The sequence below is a fragment of the Oncorhynchus kisutch genome, linkage group LG1 (genome assembly GCF_002021735.2).
Source record: "Oncorhynchus kisutch isolate 150728-3 linkage group LG1, Okis_V2, whole genome shotgun sequence".
Lineage (NCBI taxonomy): Eukaryota > Metazoa > Chordata > Actinopteri > Salmoniformes > Salmonidae > Oncorhynchus > Oncorhynchus kisutch.
In genome coordinates this window covers 30777911-30799005 of record NC_034174.2, presented here as the reverse complement: position 1 = coordinate 30799005, position 21095 = coordinate 30777911, and the positions used below count along the sequence as shown (strand labels likewise).

The 21095-nt window shown below is 44.8% G+C and overlaps 5 protein-coding genes and 1 pseudogene across 5 annotated transcripts; all 6 read left to right on the top strand.

The window, feature by feature from the left end:
* Positions 1-6351: 6351 nt before the first annotated feature.
* LOC116376176 (RNA-binding protein 25-like) lies at positions 6352-8210 on the top strand (the record flags this gene model as incomplete). Its single annotated transcript, XM_031835328.1, has 3 exons — positions 6352-6379; positions 6945-7596; positions 7679-8210. Coding segments are annotated over 3 exons (1212 nt in total), but the record flags the coding sequence as incomplete, so codon positions are not given.
* Positions 8211-9826: 1616 nt separating this feature from the next.
* LOC116376180 (RNA-binding protein 25-like) lies at positions 9827-11429 on the top strand (the record flags this gene model as incomplete). Its single annotated transcript, XM_031835340.1, has 2 exons — positions 9827-9866; positions 10138-11429. Coding segments are annotated over 2 exons (1332 nt in total), but the record flags the coding sequence as incomplete, so codon positions are not given.
* Positions 11430-13307: 1878 nt separating this feature from the next.
* Positions 13308-14555, top strand: LOC116376241 (RNA-binding protein 25-like; the record flags this gene model as incomplete). Its single annotated transcript, XM_031835849.1, has 1 exon — positions 13308-14555. A coding segment is annotated over one exon (1248 nt), but the record flags the coding sequence as incomplete, so codon positions are not given.
* A 1519-nt stretch (positions 14556-16074) lies between these two features.
* Positions 16075-17502, top strand: LOC116376174 (RNA-binding protein 25-like; annotated as a pseudogene).
* Positions 17503-17742: 240 nt separating this feature from the next.
* LOC116376242 (RNA-binding protein 25-like) lies at positions 17743-18927 on the top strand (the record flags this gene model as incomplete). Its single annotated transcript, XM_031835852.1, has 1 exon — positions 17743-18927. A coding segment is annotated over one exon (1185 nt), but the record flags the coding sequence as incomplete, so codon positions are not given.
* Positions 18928-18966: 39 nt separating this feature from the next.
* LOC116376245 (RNA-binding protein 25-like) lies at positions 18967-20214 on the top strand (the record flags this gene model as incomplete). The annotated part of the gene is made up of 1 exon (XM_031835858.1): positions 18967-20214. A coding segment is annotated over one exon (1248 nt), but the record flags the coding sequence as incomplete, so codon positions are not given.
* Positions 20215-21095: the final 881 nt, after the last annotated feature.

Genomic DNA, 21095 nt, shown 5'->3' with positions numbered 1-21095 from the left:
AGAGAGTCAGAAGCAGAGAGACAGAAACAGAGAGACATAAACAGAGAGACAGAGAGACAGAAACAGAGAGACAGAAACAGAGAGACAGAGAGACAGAAACAGAGAGTCAGAAGCAGAGAGACAGAAACAGAGAGACAAAGCAGAGAGACAGAGAGACAGAACAGATAGACATAAACGAGAGACAGAGAGACAGAACAAGAGACAGAAACAGAGACAGAAACAGAGAGACAGAAACAGAAAGACAGAGAGACAGAAACAGAGAGACAGAAACAGAGAGACAGAAACAGAGAGACAGAAACAGAGAGAACCAGAAACAGAGAGACAGAGAGATGAAACATAGAGACAGAAACAGAGAGACGAGAGACAGAGACAGAGAGACAGAACAGAGAGACAGAACAGAGAGACAGAGAGACAGAGAGACAGAAACAGAGAGACAGAAACAGAGAGACAGAAACAGAGAGACATAAAAAGAGACAGAGAGACAGAGAGACAAGGCAGAGAGGAAGAAAGAGAGACAGAAACAGAGAGAAGAGAGACAGAAACAGAGAGACAGAGAGACAGAACCAGAGACAGAAAACAGAGAGACAGAAAACAGAGAGACAGAGAGACAGAAACAGAGAGACAGAGAGAAAGAGACAGAAACAGAGAGACAGAAACAGATAGACAGAAACAGAGAGACAGAGAGACAGAAACAGAGAGTCAGAAACAGAGAGACAGAGAGACAGAAAGACAGAAACAGAGAGACAGAGAGACAGAAACAGAGAGACAGAAACAGGGAGACAGAAACATAGAGACAGAGAGACAGAAACAGAGAGACAGAGAGACAGAAACAGAGAGACAGAAACAGAGAGACAGAAACAGAGAGACAGAGAGACAGAAACAGAGAGACAGAGAGACAGAAACAGAGAGACAGAGAGACAGAAACAGAGTCAGAAGCAGAGAGACAGAGAGAGAGACATAAACAGAGAGATATAAACAGAGAGACAGAGAGACAGAAACAGAGAGACAGAGAGACAGAAACAGAGAGTCAGAAGCAGAGACAGAAACAGAGAGACATAAACAGAGAGACAGAAACAGAGAGACAGAAACAGAGAGACAGAGAGACAGAAACATAGAGACAGAAACAGAGAGACNAGAGAGACAGAGACAGAGAGACAGAAACAGAGAGACAGAAAACAGAGAGACAGAAACAGAGAGACAGAAACAGAGAGACAGAGAACAGAGAGACAGAGAGACAGAAACAGAGAGACAGAAACAGAGAGACAGAGAAACAGAGAGACAGAGAGACAGAAACAGAGAGACAGAAACAGAGAGACAGAAACAGAGAGACAGAGACAGAGAGACAGAAACAGAGAGACAGAAAAGAGAGACAGAAACAGAGAGACAGAAACAGAGAGACAGAGAAGAGAGGACAGAGAGACAGAAACAGAGAGACAGAACAGAGAGACAGAAACAGAGAGACAGAGACAAGACAAGAAACAGAGAGACAGAAACAGAGAGACAGAAACAGAGAGACAGAGAAGACAGAGACAGAACAGAGAGACAGAAACAGAGAGACAGAAACGAGAGACAGAGACACAGAGAACAGAAAGACAGAGAGACAGAAACAGAGAGACAGAGAGACAGAGAGACAGAAACAGAGAGACAGAAACAGAGAGACAGAAACAGAGAGACAGAAACAGAGAGACAGAGAACAGAGAGACAGAGAGACAGAGAGACAGAAACAGAGAGACAGAAACAGAGAGACAGAAACAGAGAGACAGAAACAGAGGAAACAGAAAGACAGAAACAGAGAGACAGAGAGACAGAAACAGAGAGACAGAAACAGAGAGACAGAAACAGAGAGACAGAGAGACAGAAACAGAGAGACAGAAACAGAGAGACAGAAACAGAGAGACAGAGAGACAGAGAGACAGAAACAGAGAGACAGAGAGACAGAGACACGAGAGACAGAAACAGACAGACAGAGAGACAGAAAAGAGAGACAGAAACAGAGAGACAGAAACAGGAGACAGAAAAGAGAGACAGAGAGACAGAAACAGAGAGACAGAAACAGAGAGACAGAGACAGAGAGACAGAAAAGAGAGACAGAAACAGAGAGACAGAAACAGAGAGACAGAACAGAGAGAACAGAGAGACAGAAACAGAGAGACAGAAACAGAGAGACAGAAACAGAGAGACAGAAACAGAGAGACAGAGAGACAGAAACAGAGAGACAGAAACAGAGAGACAGAAACAGAGAGACAGAAACACAGAGACAGAAACAGAGAGACAGAGAGACAGAGAGACAGAGAGACAGAAACAGAGAGACAGAAACAGAGAGACAGAGAGACAGAAACAGAGAGACAGAAACAGAGAGACAGAGAACAGAGAGACAGAGAAACAGAGAGACAGAGAGACAGAAACAGAGAGACAGAAACAGAGAGACAGAAACAGAGAGACAGAAACAGAGAGACAGAAGACAGATAGAGAGACAGAGAGACAGAGACAGAGAGACAGAAACAGACAGACAGAGAGACAGAAACAGAGAGACAGAAACAGAGACAGAAACAGAGAGACAGAGAGACAGAGAGACAGAAACAGAGAGACAGAGAGACAGAAACAGAGAGACAGAAACAGAGAGACAGAGAGACAGAGAGACAGAAACAGAGAGACAGAAACAGAGAGACAGAAACAGAGAGACAGAAACAGAGAGACAGAGAGACAGAGAGACAGAGAAACAGAGAGACAGAGAGACAGAAACAGAGAGACAGAAACAGAGAGACAGAGAGACAGAGAGACAGAGAGACAGAAACAGAGAAACAGAGAGACAGAGAGACAGAAACAGAGAGACAGAAACAGAGAGACAGAGAGACAGAGAGACAGAAACAGAGAGACAGAGAGACAGAAACAGAGAGACAGAAACAGGGAGACAGAAACAGAGAGACAGAAACAGAGAGACAGAGAGACAGAGAGACAGAAACAGAGAGACAGAAACAGAGAGACAGAAACAGAGAGACAGAGAACAGAGAGACAGAAACAGAGAGACACAGAAACAGAGAGACAGAAACAGAGAGACAGAAACAGAGAGACAGAGAGACAGAGAGACAGAGACAGAAACAGAGAGACAGAGAGACAGAAACAGAGAGACAGAAACAGAGAGACAGAAACAGAGAGACAGAGAGACAGAAAACAGAGAGACAGAAACAGAGAGACAGAAACAGAGAGACAGAAACAGAGAGAGAGACAGAGAGACAGAGAGACAGAAACAGAGAGACAGAGAGACAGAAACAGAGAGACAGAAACAGAGAGACAGAGAGACAGAAACAGAGAGACAGAAACAGAGAGACAGAAACAGAGAGACAGAAACAGAGAGACAGAGAGACAGAAACAGAGAGACAGAAACAGAGAGACAGAAACAGAGAGACAGAGACAGAGAGACAGAAACAGAGAGACAGAAACAGAGAGACAGAAACAGAGAGACAGAAACAGAGAGACAGAGAAGAGAGAGACAGAGAGACAGAAACAGAGACAGAACAGAGAGACAGAAACAGAGAGACAGAAACAGAGAGACAGAGAGACAGAACAGAGAGACAGAAACAGAGAGACAGAAACAGAGACAGAGACAGAGAGACAGAACAGAGAGACAGAAACAGAGAGACAGAAACAGAGAGACAGAAACAGAGAGACAGAAACAGAGAGACAGAGAGACAGAAAACAGAGAGACAGACAGAGAGACAGAAACAGAGAGACAGAGACAGAGAGACAGAAACAGAGAGACAGAAACAGAGAGACAGAAACAGAGAGAGAGAACAGAGAGACAGAGAGACAGAAACAGAGAGACAGAAACAGAGAGACAGAAACAGAGAGACAGAAACACAGAGACAGAAAGACAGAGAGACAGAAACAGAGAGACAGAGAGACAGAGAGACAGAAACAGAGAGACAGAAACAGAGAGACAGAGAGACAGAAACAGAGAGACAGAAACAGAGAGACAGAGAACAGAGAGACAGAGAGACAGAGAGACAGAAACAGAGAGACAGAAACAGAGACAGAAACGAGAGAGACAGAAACAGAGAGACAGAAACAGAGAGACAGAGAGACAGAGAGACAGAAACAGAGAGACAGAAACAGAGAGACAGAAACAGAGAGACAGAGAGACAGAGAGACAGAGAGACAGAGAGACAGAAACAGAGAGACAGAGAGACAGAAACAGAGAGAGACAGAAACAGAGAGACAGAAACAGAGAGACAGAAACAGAGAGACAGAAACAGAGAGACAGAACAGAGAGACAGAGAGACAGAGAGACAAAGGGAGAGGCAGAAAGAGAGACAGAAACAGAGAGACAGAAACAGAGAGACAGAGAAGACAGAGAGACAGAAGACAGAGAGACAGAAACAGAGAGACAGAAACAGAGAGACAGAAGAAGAAACAGAGAGACAGAGAGACAGAAACAGAGAGACAGAAACAGAGACAGAAACAGAGAGACAGAGAGACAGAGAGACAGAAACAGAGAGACAGAAACAGAGAGACAGAGAGACAGAAGACAGAGAGACAGACAGAGAAACAGAAGACAGAGAGACAGAAACAGAGAGACAGAAACAGAGAGACAGAGAGACAGAGAACAGAAACAGAGACAGAGAGACAGAAACAGAGAGACAGAAACAGAGAGACAGAAACAGAGAGACAGAAACAGAGAGACAGAGAGACAGAGAGACAGAAACAGAGAGACAGAAACAGAGAGACAGAAACAGAGAGACAGAGAGACAGAGAGACAGAAACAGAGAGACAGAAACAGAGAGACAGAAACAGAGAGACAGAAACAGAGAGACAGAGAGACAGAGAGACAGAGAGACAGAAACAGAGAGACAGAGAGACAGAAACAGAGAGACAGAAACAGAGAGACAGAAACAGAGAGACAGAGAGACAGAAACAGAGAGACAGAAACAGGGAGACAGAAACAGAGAGACAGAAACAGAGAGACAGAGAGACAGAGAGACAGAACAGAGAGACAGAAGACAGAGACAGAGAGACAGAAACAGACAGACAGAGAGACAGAAACAGAGAGACAGAAACAGAGAGACAGAAACAGGAGACAGAACAGAAGACAGAGAGACAGAAACAGAGAGACAGAAACAGAGAGACAGAAACAGAGAGACAGAGACAGAGAGACAGAAACAGAGAGACAGAACAGAGAGACAGAACAGAGAGACAGAAACAGAGAGAACAGAGAACAGAGAGACAGAGAGACAGAAACAGAGAGACAGAAACAGAGAGACAGAAACAGAGAGACAGAAACAGAGAGACAGAGAGACAGAAACAGAGAGACAGAAACAGAGAGACAGAAACAGAGAGACAGAGACAGAGAGACAGAAACAGAGAGACAGAAACAGAGAGACAGAAACAGAGAGACAGAACAGAGAGACAGAGAACAGAGAGACAGAGAGACAGAACAGAGAGACAGAAACAGAGAAAGAACAGAGAGACAGAGAAGAGAGACAGAAACAGAGAGACAGAAACAGAGAGGACAGAAACAGAGAGACAGAAACAGAGAGACAGAGAGACAGAACAGAGAGACAGAAACAGAGAGACAGAAACAGAGAGACAGAAACACAGAGACAGAAAGACAGAGAGACAGAAACAGAGAGACAGAGAGACAGAGAGACAGAAACAGAGAGACAGAAACAGAGAGACAGAGAGACAGAACAGAGAGACAGAAAACAGAAGAACAGAGAAAGCAGAGAGACAGAGAGACAGAGAGACAGAAACAGAGAGACAGAAACAGAGAGACAGAAACAGAGAGACAGAAACAGAGAGACAGAACAGAGAGACAGAGAGACAGAGAGACAGAAACAGAGAGACAGAAACAGAGAGACAGAAAACAGAGAGACAGAGAGACAGAGAGACAGAGAGACAGAGAGACAGAAACAGAGAGACAGAGAGACAGAAACAGAGAGACAGAAACAGAGAGACAGAAACAGAGAGACAGAAACAGAGAGACAGAAACAGAGAGACAGAAACAGAGACAAGAGAGACAGAGAGACAGAGAGACAGAAACAGAGAGACAGAAACAGAGAGACAGAAACAGAGAGACAGAGAGACAGAGAGACAGAGAGACAGAGAGACAGAAACAGAGAAACAGAGAGACAGAGAGACAGCAAGACAGAAACAGACAGACAGAGAGACAGAACAGAGAGACAGAAACAGAGACAGAAACAGAGAGACAGAGAGACAGAGAGACAGAAACAGAGAGACAGAAACAGAGAGACAGAAACAGAGAGACAGAACAGAGAGACAGAAACAGAGAGACAAGAGAGACAGAGAAGACAGAAACAGAGAGACAGAAACAGAGAGACAGAAACAGAGAGACAGAGAGACAGAGAGACAGAGAGACAGAAACAGAAGACAGAGAGACAGAAACAGAGAGACAGAAACAGAGAGACAGAAACAGAGAGACAGAAACAGAGAGACAGAAACAGAGAGACAGAAACAGAGAGACAGAGAGACAGAGAGACAGAGAGACAGAAACAGAGAGACAGAAACAGAGAGACAGAACAGAGAGACAGAGAACAGAGAGACAGAAAAGAGAAACAGAGAGACAGAGAGACAGAAACAGAGAGACAGAGAGACAGAGAGACAGAAACAGAGAGACAGAGAGACAGAAACAGAGAGACAGAAACATGGAGACAGAAACAGAGAGACAGAAACAGAGAGACAGAGAGACAGAGAACAGAAACAGAGAGACAGAAGAGACAGAAACAGAGAGACAGAAACAGAGAGACAGAAACAGGAGACAGAAACAGAGAGACAGAGAGACAGAGAGACAGAAACAGAGAGACAGAAGACAGAAACAGAGAGACAGAAACAGAGAGACAGAGAGACAGAGAGACAGAAACAGAGAGACAGAAACAGGAGACAGAACAGAGAGAGAACAGAGAGACAGAGAGACAGAGAGACAGAAACAGAGAGACAGAGAGACAGAGACAGAGAGACAGAAACAGAGAGACAGAGAGACAGAAACAGAGAGACAGAAACAGAGAGACAGAAACAGAGAGACAGAAACAGAGAGACAGAGAGACAGAAACAGAGAGACAGAAACAGAGAGACAGAGAGACAGAAACAGAGAGACAGAGAGACAGAAACAGAGAGACAGAAACAGAGAGACAGAAACAGAGAGACAGAAACAGAGAGACAGAGAGACAGAGAGACAAGAGACAAGAGACAAGAGACAGAAACAGAGAGACAGAAACAGAGAGACAGAGAGACAGAGAGACAGAACAGAGAGACAGAAACAGAGAGACAGAAACAGAGAGACAGAAACAGAGAGACAGAGACAGAGAACAGAGACAGACAGAGAGACAGAAACAGAGAGACAGAACAGAGAGACAGAGAGACAGAAACAGAGAGACAGAAACAGAGAGACAGAGAGACAGAGAGACAGAAACAGAGAGACAGAAACAGAGAGACAGAGAGACAGAGAGACAGAAACAGAGAGACAGAAACAGAGAGACAGAAACAGAGAGACAGAGAGACAGAGAGACAGAAACAGAGAGACAGAGAGACAGAAACAGAGAGACAGAAACAGAGAGACAGAAACAGAGAGACAGAAACAGAGAGACAGAAACAGAGAGACAGAACAGAGAGACAGAAACAGAGAGACAGAGAGACAGAGAGACAGAGAAGACAGAAACAGAGAGACAGAAACAGAGAGACAGAAACAGAGAGACAGAGAGACAGAGACAGAGAGACAGAGAGACAGAAACAGAGAAGAGAGACAGAGAGACAGAAGACAGAAAACAGAGAGACAGAGAGACAGAAACAGAGAGACAGAAACAGAGACAGAAAAACAGAGAGACAGAGAGACAGAGAGACAGAAACAGAGAGACAGAAACAGAGAGACAGAGACAGAGAGACAGAGAGACAGAAACAGAGAAACAGAGAGACAGAGAGACAGAAACAGAGAGACAGAAACAGAGAGACAGAGACAGAGAGACAGAAACAGAGAGACAGAGAGACAGAAACAGAGAGACAGAAAGGGAGACAGAAACAGAGAGACAGAAACAGAGAGACAGAGAGACAGAGAGACAGAAACAGAGAGACAGAAACAGAGAGACAGAAACAGAGAACAGAGAGACAGAGAGACAGAAACAGAGAGACAGAAACAGAGAGACAGACAGAGAGACAGAAACAGAGAGACAGAGAGACAGAGAGACAGAGAGACAGAAACAGAGAGACAGAGAGACAGAAACAGAGAGACAGAAACAGAGAGACAGAAACAGAGAGACAGAGAGACAGAAACAGAGAGACAGAAACAGGAGACAGAAACAGAGAGACAGAAACAGAGACAGAGAGACAGATATACAGAAATAGAGAGACAGAGAGACAGAGACAGAGAGACAGAAACAGACAGACAGAGAGACAGAAATAGAGAGACAGAAACAGAGAGACAGAAACAGGGAGACAGAAACAGAGAGACAGAGAGACAGAAACAGAGAGACAGAAACAGAGAGACAGAAACAGAGAGACAGAGACAGAGAGACAGAAACAGAGAGACAGAAACAGAGAGACAGAAACAGAGAGACAGAAACAGAGAGACAGAGAACAGAGAGACAGAGAGACAGAAACAGAGAGACAGAAACAGAGAGACAGAACAGAGAGACAGAAACAGAGAGACAGAGAGACAGAACAGAGAGAAACAGAAACAGAGAGACAGAAACAGAGAGACAGAGACAGAGAGACAGAAACAGAGAGAAACAGAGAGACAGAAACAGAGAGACAGAAACAGAGAGACAGAAAAGCAGAGAGACAGAGAGACAGAAACAGAGAGACAGAAACAGAGAGACAGAAACAGAGAGACAGAGACAGAAACAGAGAGACAGAAACAGAGAGACAGAAACAGAGAGACAGAAACAGAGAGACAGAGAGACAGAAACAGAGAGACAGAAACAGAGAGACAGAAACAGAGAGACAGAAACACAGAGACAGAAAGACAGAGAGACAGAAACAGAGAGACAGAGAGACAGAGAGACAGAAACAGAGAGACAGAAACAGAGAGACAGAGAGACAGAAACAGAGAGACAGAAACAGAGAGACAGAGAACAGAGAGACAGAGAGACAGAGAGACAGAAACAGAGAGACAGAAACAGAGAGACAGAACAGAGAGACAGAAACAGAGAGACAGAACAGAGAGACAGAGACAGAGAGACAGAAACAGAGAGACAGAAACAGAGAGACAGAAACAGAGAGACAGAGAGACAGAGAGACAGAGAGACAGAGAGACAGAAACAGAGAGACAGAGAGACAGAACAGAGAGACAGAAACAGAGAGACAGAAACAGAGAGACAGAAACAGAGAGACAGAAACAGAGAGACAGAAACAGAGAGACAGAGAGGACAGAGAGACAGAGAGACAGAAACAAGAGACAGAAACAGAGAGACAGAAACAGAGAGACAGAGAGACAGAGAGACAGAGAGACAGAGAGAACAGAAACAGAGAGAGAGAGACAGAGAGACAGAAGACAGAAACAAGAGACAGAGACAGAAACAGAGAGACAGAAACAGAGACAGAACAGAGAGACAGAGAGACAGAGAGACAGAAACAGAGAGACAGAAACAGAGAGAGAAACAGAGAGACAGAAACAGAGAGACAGAAACAGAGAGACAGAGAGACAGAGAGACAGAAACAGAGAGACAGAAACAGAGAGACAGAAACAGAGAGACAGAGACAGAGAGACAGAGAGACAGAAAGAGAGACAGAGAGACAGAAACAGAGAGACAGAAACAGAGAGACAGAAACAGAGAGACAGAAACAGAGAGACAGAAACAGAGAGACAGAAACAGAGAGACAGAGAGACAGAGAGACAGAGAGACAGAAACAGAGAGACAGAAACAGAGAGACAGAAAACAGAGACAGAGAGACAGAGAGACAGAAACAGAGAGACAGAGAGACAGAGAGACAGAAAAACAGAGAGACAGAGAGACAGAGAGACAGAAACAGAGAGACAGAGAGAGACAGAGAGACAGAAAAGAGGAGACAGAAAACAGAGAGACAGAAACAGAGAGACAGAGAGACAGAGAAGACAGAAACAGAGAGACAGAGAGACAGAAACAGAGAGACAGAAACAGAGAGACAGAAACAGAGAGACAGAAACAGAGAGACAGAGAGACAGAGAGACAGAAACAGAGAGACAGAGAGACAGAAACAGAGAGACAGAAACAGAGAGACAGAGAGAAGAGAGACAGAAACAGAGAGACAGAACAGAGAGACAGAAACAGAGACAGAAACAGAGAGACAGAGAGACAGAAAGACAGAAACAGAGAGACAGAGAGACAGAGACAGAGAGACAGAACAGACAGACAGAGAGACAGAAACAGAGAGACAGAAACAGAGAGACAGAAACAGGAGACAGAAACAGAGAGACAGAGAGACAGAAACAGAGAGACAGAAACAGAGAGACAGAGAGACAGAAACAGAGAGACAGAGAGACAGAAACAGAGAGACAGAAACAGAGAGACAGAAACAGAGAGACAGAAACAGAGAGACAGAGAGACAGAAGACAGAAACAGAGAGACAGAGAGACAGAAACAGAGAGACAGAAACAGAGAGACAGAGAGACAGAGAGACAGAAACAGAGAGAACAGAAAGAAACAGAGAGACAGAAACAGAGAGACAGAAACAGAGAGACAGAGACAGAGAGACAGAGACAGACAGAGAGACAGAAACAGAGAGACAGAAACAGAGAGACAGAGAGACAGAAACAGAGAGACAGAAACAGAGAGACAGAGAGAAGAGACAGAAACAGAGACAGAAACAGAGAGACAGAGAGACAGAGAGACAGAAACAGAGAGACAGAAACAGAGAGACAGAAACAGAGAGACAGAGAGACAGAGAGACAGAAACAGAGAGACAGAGAGACAGAAACAGAGAGACAGAAACAGAGAGACAGAAAACAGAGAGACAGAAACAGAGACAGAAACAGAGAGACAGAGAGACAGAGAGACAGAAACAGAGAGACAGAGAGACAGAAACAGAGAGACAGAAACAGAGAGACAGAAACAGAGAGACAGAGAGACAGAGAGACAGAAACAGAGAGACAGAAACAGAGAGACAGAAACAGAGAGACAGAGAGACAGAACAGAGAGACAGAAACAGAGAGACAGAAACAGAGAGACAGAAACAGAGAGACAGAGAGACAGAGAGACAGAAACAGAGAGACAGAGAGACAGAGACAGAGAGACAGAGAGACAGAGACAGAGAGACAGAACAGAGAGACAGAGAGACAGAAACAGAGAACAGAACAGAGACAGAAACAGAGAGACAGAAACAGAGAGACAGAAACAGAGAGACAGAGACAGAGAGACAGAAACAGAGAGACAGAAACAGAGAGACAGAGAGACAGAGAGACAGAGAGACAGAGAGACAGAGAGACAGACAGAGAGACAGAAACAGAGAGACAGAACAGAGAGACAGAAGACAGAGAGACAGAGAGACAGAAACAGATAGACATAAACAGAGAGACAGAGAGACAGAAACAGAGAGACATAAACAGAGAGACAGAGAGACAGAGAGACAGAGAGACAGAAACAGAGAGACAGAAACAGAGAGACAGAAAACAGAGAGACAGAGAGACAGAGAGACAGAGAGACAGAGAGACAGAAACAGAGAGACAGAAACAGAGAGACAGAACAGAGACAGAGAGACAGAGAGAGACAGAAACAGAGAGACAGAAACAGAGAGACAGAAACAGAGAGACAGAAAGAGAGACAGAAACAGAGAGACAGAGAAGGACAGAGAGACAGACAAGAGACAGAAACAGAGAGACAGAGAGACAGAAACAGAGAGACAGAAACAGAGAGACAGAACAGAGAGACAGACAGAAACAGAGAGACAGAGAGACAGAACAGAGACAGAAACAGAGAGACAGAAACAGAGAGACAGAAACAGAGAGACTGAAAAGAGAGACAGAGAGACAGAAACAGAGAGACAGAAACAGAGAGACAGAAACAGAGAGACAGAAACAGAGAGACAGAAACAGAGAGACAGAGAGACAGAGAGACAGAAACAGAGAGACAGAAACAGAGAGACAAGACAGAGAGACAGAAACAGAGAACAGAACAGAGAGACAGAAACAGAGAGACAGAGAGACAGAAACAGAGAGACAGAAACAGAGAGACAGAAACAGAGAGACAGAGAACAGAGAGACAGAGAGACAGACAGAGAGACAGAAACAGAGAGACAGAAACAGAGAGACAGAAAAGAGAGACAGAGAGACAGAAACAGAGAGACAGAAACAGAGAGACAGAGAGACAGAACAGAGAGACAGAAACAGAGAGACAGAAAACAAGAGAAGAGAACAGAGAGACAGAAACAGAGAGACAGAAACAGAGAGACAGAAACAGAGAGACAGAAGAGACAGAGAGACAGAGAGACAGAGAGACAGAAACAGAGACAGAACAGAGAGACAGAAACCAGAGACAGAGAGACAGAGAGACAGAAACAGAGAGACAGAACAGAGAGACAGAAACAGAGAGACAGAACAGAGAGACAGAAACAGAGAGACAGAGAGACAGAGAGACAGAAACAGAGAGACAGAAACAGAGAGACAGAGAGACAGAGACAGAGAGACAGAAACAGAGAGACAGAAACAGAGAGACAGAAACAGAGAGACAGAGAGACAGAGAGACAGAAACAGAGAGACAGAAACAGAGAGACAGAAACAGAGAGACAGAAACAGAGAGACAGAGAGACAGAACAGAGAGACAGAAACAGGGAACAGAAACAGAGAGACAGAAACAGAGAGACAGAAACAGAGAGACAGAGAGACAGAGAGACAGAAACAGAGAGACAGAAAACAGAGAGAGACAGAGACAGAGAGACAGAAACAGAGAGACAGAAACAGAGAGACAGAACAGAGAGACAGAGAGACAGAAACAGAGAGACAGAAACAGAGAGACAGAAACAGAGAGACAGAGAACAGAGAGACGAGAGACAGAAACAGAGANGAGACAAAAACAGAGAGACAGAGAGACAGAAACAGAAACAGAGAGACAGAAACAGAGAGACAGAAACAGAGAGACAGAAACAGAGAGACAGAGAGACAGAGAGACAGAGAGACAGAGAGACAGAGAGACAGAAACAGAGAGACAGAAACAGGGAGACAGAAACAGAGAGACAGAGAACAGAGAGACAGAAACAGAGACAGAGACAGAGAGACAGAAACAGAGAGACAGAAACAGAGAGACAGAAACAGAGAGACAGAGAGACAGAGAGACAGAACAGAGAGACAGAAACAGGGAGACAGAAACAGAGAGACAGAAACAGAGAGACAGAGAGACAGAGAGACAGAAACAGAGAGACAGAGAGACAGAGACAGAGAGACAGAAACAGACAGACAGAGAGACAGAAATATAAAGACAGAAACAGAGAGACAGAGAGACAGAGAGACAGAAACAGAGAGACAGAAACAGAGAGACAGAAACAGAGAGACAGAGAGACAGAAACAGAGAGACAGAAACAGAGAGACAGAAACAGAGAGACAGAGAGACAGAGAGACAGAAACAGAGAGACAGAAACAGGAGACAGAAACAGAGAGACAGAAACAGAGAGACAGAGAGACAGAGAGACAGAAACAGAGAGACAGAGAGACAGAGACAGAGAGACAGAAACAGAGAGACAGAGAGACAGAAATAGAGAGACAGAAACAGAGAGACAGAAACAGGAGACAGAAACAGAGAGACAGAGAGACAGAAACAGAGAGACAGAAACAGAGAGACAGAGACAGAGAGACAGAAACAGAGAGACAGAAACAGAGAGACAGAAACAGAGAGACAGAAACAGAGAGACAGAGAACAGAGAGACAGAGAGACAGAAACAGAGAGACAGAAACAGAGAGACAGAGAGACAGAAACAGAGAGACAGAGAGACAGAGACAGAGAGACAGAAACAGACAGACAGAGAGACAGAAACAGAGAGACAGAAACAGAGACAGAAACAGAGAGACAGAGAGAAGAGAGACAGAAACAGAGAGACAGAGAGACAGAAACAGAGAGACAGAAACAGAGAGACAAACAGAGAGACAGAAACAGAGAGACAGAGAGACAGAAACAGAGAGACAGAGAGACAGAAACAGAGAGACAGAAACAGAGAGACAGAGAGACAGAGAGACAGAAACAGAGAGACAGAGACAGAGAGACAGAAACAGAGAGACAGAGAGACAGAGAGACAGAAACAGAGAGACAGAGAGACAGAAACAGAGAGACAGAAACAGAGAGACAGAAACAGAGAGACAGAAACAGAGAGACAGAGAGACAGAGAGACAGAAACAGAGAGACAGAAACAGAGAGACAGAGAGACAGAGAGACAGAAACAGAGAGACAGAAACAGAGAGACAGAAACAGAGAGACAGAGAGACAGAGAGACAGAGAGACAGAAACAGAGAGACAGAGAGACAGAAACAGAGAGACAGAAACAGAGAGACAGAAACAGAGAGACAGAGAGACAGAAACAGAGAGACAGAAACAGGGAGACAGAAACAGAGAGACAGAAACAGAGAGACAGAGAGACAGAGAGACAGAAACAGAGAGACAGAGACAGAGAGACAGAGACAGAGAGACAGAGAGACAGAAACAGAGAGACAGAGAGACAGAAACAGAGAGACAGAGAGACAGAGACAGAGAGACAGAAACAGAGAGACAGAGAGACAGAAACAGAGAGACAGAAACAGAGAGAGAAACAGAGAGACAGAGAGACAGAGAGACAGAAACAGAGAGACAGAGAGACAGAAACAGAGAGACAGAAACAGAGAGACAGAGAGACAGAGAGACAGAAACAGAGAGACAGAAACAGAGAGACAGAGAGACAGAAACAGAGAGACAGAGAGACAGAAACAGAGAGACAGAAACAGAGAGACAGAGAGACAGAGAGACAGAAACAGAGAGACAGAAACAGAGAGACAGAAACAGAGAGACAGAGAGACAGAGAGACAGAGAGACAGAAACAGAGAGACAGAGAGACAGAAACAGAGAGACAGAAAACAGAGAGACAGAGACAGAGAACAGAGAGACAGAAACAGAGAGACAGAAACAGAGGGACAGAGAGACAGATATACAGAAATAGAGAGAGAGAGACAGAGACAGAGAGACAGAAATAGAGAGACAGAAACAGAGAGACAGAAACCGGGAGACATAAAACAGAGAGACAGAGAGACAGAAACAGAGAGACAGAAACAGAGAGACAGAGACAGAGAGACAGAAACAGAGAGACAGAAACAGAGAGACAGAAACAGAGAGACAGAAACAGAGAGACAGAGAGACAGAAACAGAGAGACAGAGAGACAGAGACAGAGAGACAGAAACAGACAGACAGAGAGACAGAAACAGAGAGACAGAAACAGAGACAGAAACAGAGAGACAGAGAGACAGAGAGACAGAAACAGAGAGACAGAGAGACAGAAACAGAGAGACAGAAACAGAGAGACAGAGAGACAGAGAGACAGAAACAGAGAGACAGAGACAGAGAGACAGAAACAGAGAGACAGAGAGACAGAGAGACAGAAACAGAGAGACAGAGAGACAGAAACAGAGAGACAGAAACAGAGAGACAGAAACAGAGAGACAGAAACAGAGAGACAGAGAGACAGAGAGACAGAAACAGAGAGACAGAAACAGAGAGACAGAGAGACAGAGAGAGACAGAAACAGAGAGACAGAAACAGAGAGACAGAGAGACAGAGAACAGAGAGACAGAAACAGAGAGACAGAAACAGAGAGACAGAGAGACAGAGAGACAGAAACAGAGAGACAGAGAGACAGAGACAGAGAGACAGAAACAGAGAGACAGAAACAGAGAGACAGAAACAGGAGACAGAAACAGAGAGACAGAGAGACAGAAACAGAGAGACAGAAACAGAGAGACAGAGACAGAGAGACAGAAACAGAGAGACAGAAACAGAGAGACAGAAACAGAGAGACAGAAACAGAGAGACAGAAACAGAGAGACAGAGATACAGAAATAGAGAGACAGAGAGACAGAGACAGAGAGACAGAAACAGACAGACAGAGAGACAGAAACAGAGAGACAGAAACAGAGACAGAAACAGAGAGACAGAGAGACAGAGAGACAGAAACAGAGAGACAGAGAGACAGAAACAGAGAGACAGAAACAGAGAGACAGAGAGACAGAGAGACAGAAACAGAGAGACAGAAACAGAGAGACAGAGAGACAGAAACAGAGAGACAGAGAGACAGAAACAGAGAGACAGAAACAGAGAGACAGAGAGACAGAGAGACAGAAACAGAGAGACAGAAACAGAGAGACAGAAACAGAGAGACAGAAACAGAGAGACAGAGAGACAGAGAGACAGAAACAGAGAGACAGAAACAGAGAGACAGAGAAGCAGAGAGACAGAGAGACAGAGAGACAGAAACAGAGAGACAGAAACAGGGAGACAGAAACAGAGAGACAGAAACAGAGAGACAGAAACAGAGAGACAGAGAGACAGAAATAGAGAGACAGAGAGACAGAGACAGAGAGACAGAAACAGACAGACAGAGAGACAGAAACAGAGAGACAGAAACAGAGACAGAAACAGAGAGACAGAGAGACAGAGAGACAGAAACAGAGAGACAGAAACAGAGAGACAAACAGAGAGACAGAAACAGAGAGACAGAGAGACAGAAACAGAGAGACAGAGAGACAGAAACAGAGAGACAGAAACAGAGAGACAGAGAGACAGAGAGACAGAAACAGAGAGACAGAGAGACAGAAACAGAGAGACAGAAACAGAGAGACAAACAGAGAGACAGAGAGACAGAGAGACAGAGAGACAGAAACAGGGAGACAGAAACAGAGAGACAGAAACAGAGAGACAGAGAGACAGATATACAGAAACAGAGAGACAGAGAGACAGAGACAGAGAGACAGAAACAGACAGACAGAGAGACAGAAATAGAGAGACAGAAACAGAGAGACAGAAACAGGAGACAGAAACAGAGAGACAGAGAGACAGAAACAGAGAGACAGAGAGACAGAAACAGAGAGACAGAAACAGAGAGACAGAAACAGAGAGACAGAGAGACAGAGAGACAGAGAGACAGAGAGACAGAGAGACAGAAACAGAGAGACAGAAACAGGAGACAGAAACAGAGAGACAGAGAGACAGAGAGACAGAAACAGAGACAGAGACAGAGAGACAGAAACAGAGAGACAGAAACAGAGAGACAGAAACAGAGAGACAGAGAGACAGAGAGACAGAAACAGAGAGACAGAAACAGAGAGACAGAGAAGCAGAGAGACAGAGAGACAGAGAGACAGAAACAGAGAGACAGAAACAGGAGACAGAAACAGAGAGACAGAAACAGAGAGACAGAAACAGAGAGACAGAGAGACAGAAACAGAGAGACAGAGAGACAGAGACAGAGAGACAGAAACAGACAGACAGAGAGACAGAAACAGAGAGACAGAAACAGAGACAGAAACAGAGAGACAGAGAGACAGAGAGACAGAAACAGAGAGACAGAAACAGGGAGACAAACAGAGAGACAGAAACAGAGAGACAGAGAGACAGAAACAGAGAGACAGAGAGACAGAAACAGAGAGACAGAAACAGAGAGACAGAGAGACAGAGAGACAGAAACAGAGAGACAGAGAGACAGAAACAGAGAGACAGAAACAGAGAGACAGAAACAGAGAGACAGAGAGACAGAGAGACAGAGAGACAGAAACAGAGAGACAGAAACAGAGAGACAGAAACAGAGAGACAGAGAGACAGAGAGACAGAAACAGAGAGACAGAGAGACAGAGACAGAGAGACAGAAACAGAGAGACAGAAACAGAGAGACAGAAACAGAGAGACAGAAACAGAGAGACAGAGAGACAGAAACAGAGAGACAGAAACAGAGAGACAGAGAGACAGAAACAGAGAGACAGAAACAGAGAGACAGAGAGACAGAGAGACAGAAACAGAGAGACAGAAACAGAGAGACAGAAACAGAGAGACAGAGAGACAGAGAGACAGAGAGACAGAAACAGAGAGACAGAGAGACAGAAACAGAGAGACAGAAACAGAGAGACAGAGACAGAGAAACAGGGAGACAGAAACAGAGAGACAGAAACAGAGGGACAGAGAGACAGATATACAGAAATAGAGAGAGAGAGACAGAGACAGAGAGACAGAAACAGAGAGACAGAAACAGAGAGACAGAAACAGAGAGACAGAAACAGAGAGACAGAGAGACAGAAACAGAGAGACAGAAACAGAGAGACAGAGACAGAGAGACAGAAACAGAGAGACAGAAACAGAGAGACAGAAACAGAGAGACAGAAACAGAGAGACAGAGAGACAGAAACAGAGAGACAGAGAGACAGAGACAGAGAGACAGAAACAGAGAGACAGAGAGACAGAAACAGAGAGACAGAAACAGAGACAGAAACAGAGAGACAGAGAGACAGAGAGACAGAAACAGAGAGACAGAGAGACAGAAACAGAGAGACAGAAACAGAGAGACAGAGAGACAGAGAGACAGAAACAGAGAGACAGAGACAGAGAGACAGAAACAGAGAGACAGAGAGACAGAGAGACAGAAACAGAGAGACAGAGAGACAGAAACAGAGAGACAGAAACAGAGAGACAGAAACAGAGAGACAGAAACAGAGAGACAGAGAGACAGAGAGACAGAAACAGAGAGACAGAAACAGAGAGACAGAGAGACAGAGAGACAGAAACAGAGAGACAGAAACAGAGAGACAGAGAGACAGAGAAACAGAGAGACAGAAACAGAGAGACAGAAACAGAGAGACAGAGAGACAGAGAGACAGAAACAGAGAGACAGAGAGACAGAGACAGAGAGACAGAAACAGAGAGACAGAAACAGAGAGACAGAAACAGAGAGACAGAAACAGAGAGACAGAGAGACAGAAACAGAGAGACAGAAACAGAGAGACAGAGACAGAGAGACAGAAACAGAGAGACAGAAACAGAGAGACAGAAACAGAGAGACAGAAACAGAGAGACAGAAACAGAGAGACAGAGAGACAGAAACAGAGAGACAGAGAGACAGAGACAGAGAGACAGAAACAGACAGACAGAGAGACAGAAACAGAGAGACAGAAACAGAGACAGAAACAGAGAGACAGAGAGACAGAGAGACAGAAACAGAGAGACAGAGAGACAGAAACAGAGAGACAGAAACAGAGAGACAGAGAGACAGAGAGACAGAAACAGAGAGACAGAAACAGAGAGACAGAGAGACAGAAACAGAGAGACAGAGAGACAGAAACAGAGAGACAGAAACAGAGAGACAGAGAGACAGAGAGACAGAAACAGAGAGACAGAAACAGAGAGACAGAAACAGAGAGACAGAAACAGAGAGACAGAGAGACAGAGAGACAGAAACAGAGAGACAGAAACAGAGAGACAGAGAAGCAGAGAGACAGAGAGACAGAGAGACAGAAACAGAGAGACAGAAACAGAGAGACAGAAACAGAGAGACAGAAACAGAGAGACAGAAACAGAGAGACAGAGAGACAGAAACAGAGAGACAGAGAGACAGAGACAGAGAGACAGAAACAGACAGACAGAGAGACAGAAACAGAGAGACAGAAACAGAGACAGAAACAGAGAGACAGAGAGACAGAGAGACAGAAACAGAGAGACAGAAACAGAGAGACAAACAGAGAGACAGAAACAGAGAGACAGAGAGACAGAAACAGAGAGACAGAGAGACAGAAACAGAGAGACAGAAACAGAGAGACAGAGAGACAGAGAGACAGAAACAGAGAGACAGAGAGACAGAAACAGAGAGACAGAAACAGAGAGACAGAAACAGAGAGACAGAGAGACAGAGAGACAGAGAGACAGAAACAGAGAGACAGAAACAGAGAGACAGAAACAGAGAGACAGAGAGACAGAGAGACAGAAATAGAGAGACAGAGAGACAGAGACAGAGAGACAGAAACAGACAGACAGAGAGACAGAAACAGAGAGACAGAAACAGAGAGACAGAAACAGGAGACAGAAACAGAGAGACAGAGAGACAGAAACAGAGAGACAGAGAGACAGAAACAGAGAGACAGAAACAGAGAGACAGAAACAGAGAGACAGAGAGACAGAGAGACAGAGAGACAGAGAGACAGAGAGACAGAAACAGAGAGACAGAAACAGAGAGACAGAAACAGAGAGACAGAGAGACAGAGAGACAGAAACAGAGACAGAGACAGAGAGACAGAAACAGAGAGACAGAAACAGAGAGACAGAAACAGAGAGACAGAGAGACAGAGAGACAGAAACAGAGAGACAGAAACAGAGAGACAGAGAAGCAGAGAGACAGAGAGACAGAGAGACAGAAACAGAGAGACAGAAACAGAGAGACAGAAACAGAGAGACAGAAACAGAGAGACAGAAACAGAGAGACAGAGAGACAGAAACAGAGAGACAGAGAGACAGAGACAGAGAGACAGAAACAGACAGACAGAGAGACAGAAACAGAGAGACAGAAACAGAGACAGAAACAGAGAGACAGAGAGACAGAGAGACAGAAACAGAGAGACAGAAACAGAGAGACAAACAGAGAGACAGAAACAGAGAGACAGAGAGACAGAAACAGAGAGACAGAGAGACAGAAACAGAGAGACAGAAACAGAGAGACAGAGAGACAGAGAGACAGAAACAGAGAGACAGAGAGACAGAAACAGAGAGACAGAAACAGAGAGACAGAAACAGAGAGACAGAGAGACAGAGAGACAGAGAGACAGAAACAGAGAGACAGAAACAGAGAGACAGAAACAGAGAGACAGAGAGACAGAGAGACAGAAACAGAGAGACAGAGAGACAGAGACAGAGAGACAGAAACAGACAGACAGAGAGACAGAAACAGAGAGACAGAAACAGAGAGACAGAAACAGAGAGACAGAAACAGAGAGACAGAGAGACAGAAACAGAGAGACAGAGAGACAGAAACAGAGAGACAGAAACAGAGAGACAGAAACAGAGAGACAGAGAGACAGAGAGACAGAGAGACAGAGAGACAGAGAGACAGAAACAGAGAGACAGAAACAGAGAGACAGAAACAGAGAGACAGAGAGACAGAGAGACAGAAACAGAGACAGAGACAGAGAGACAGA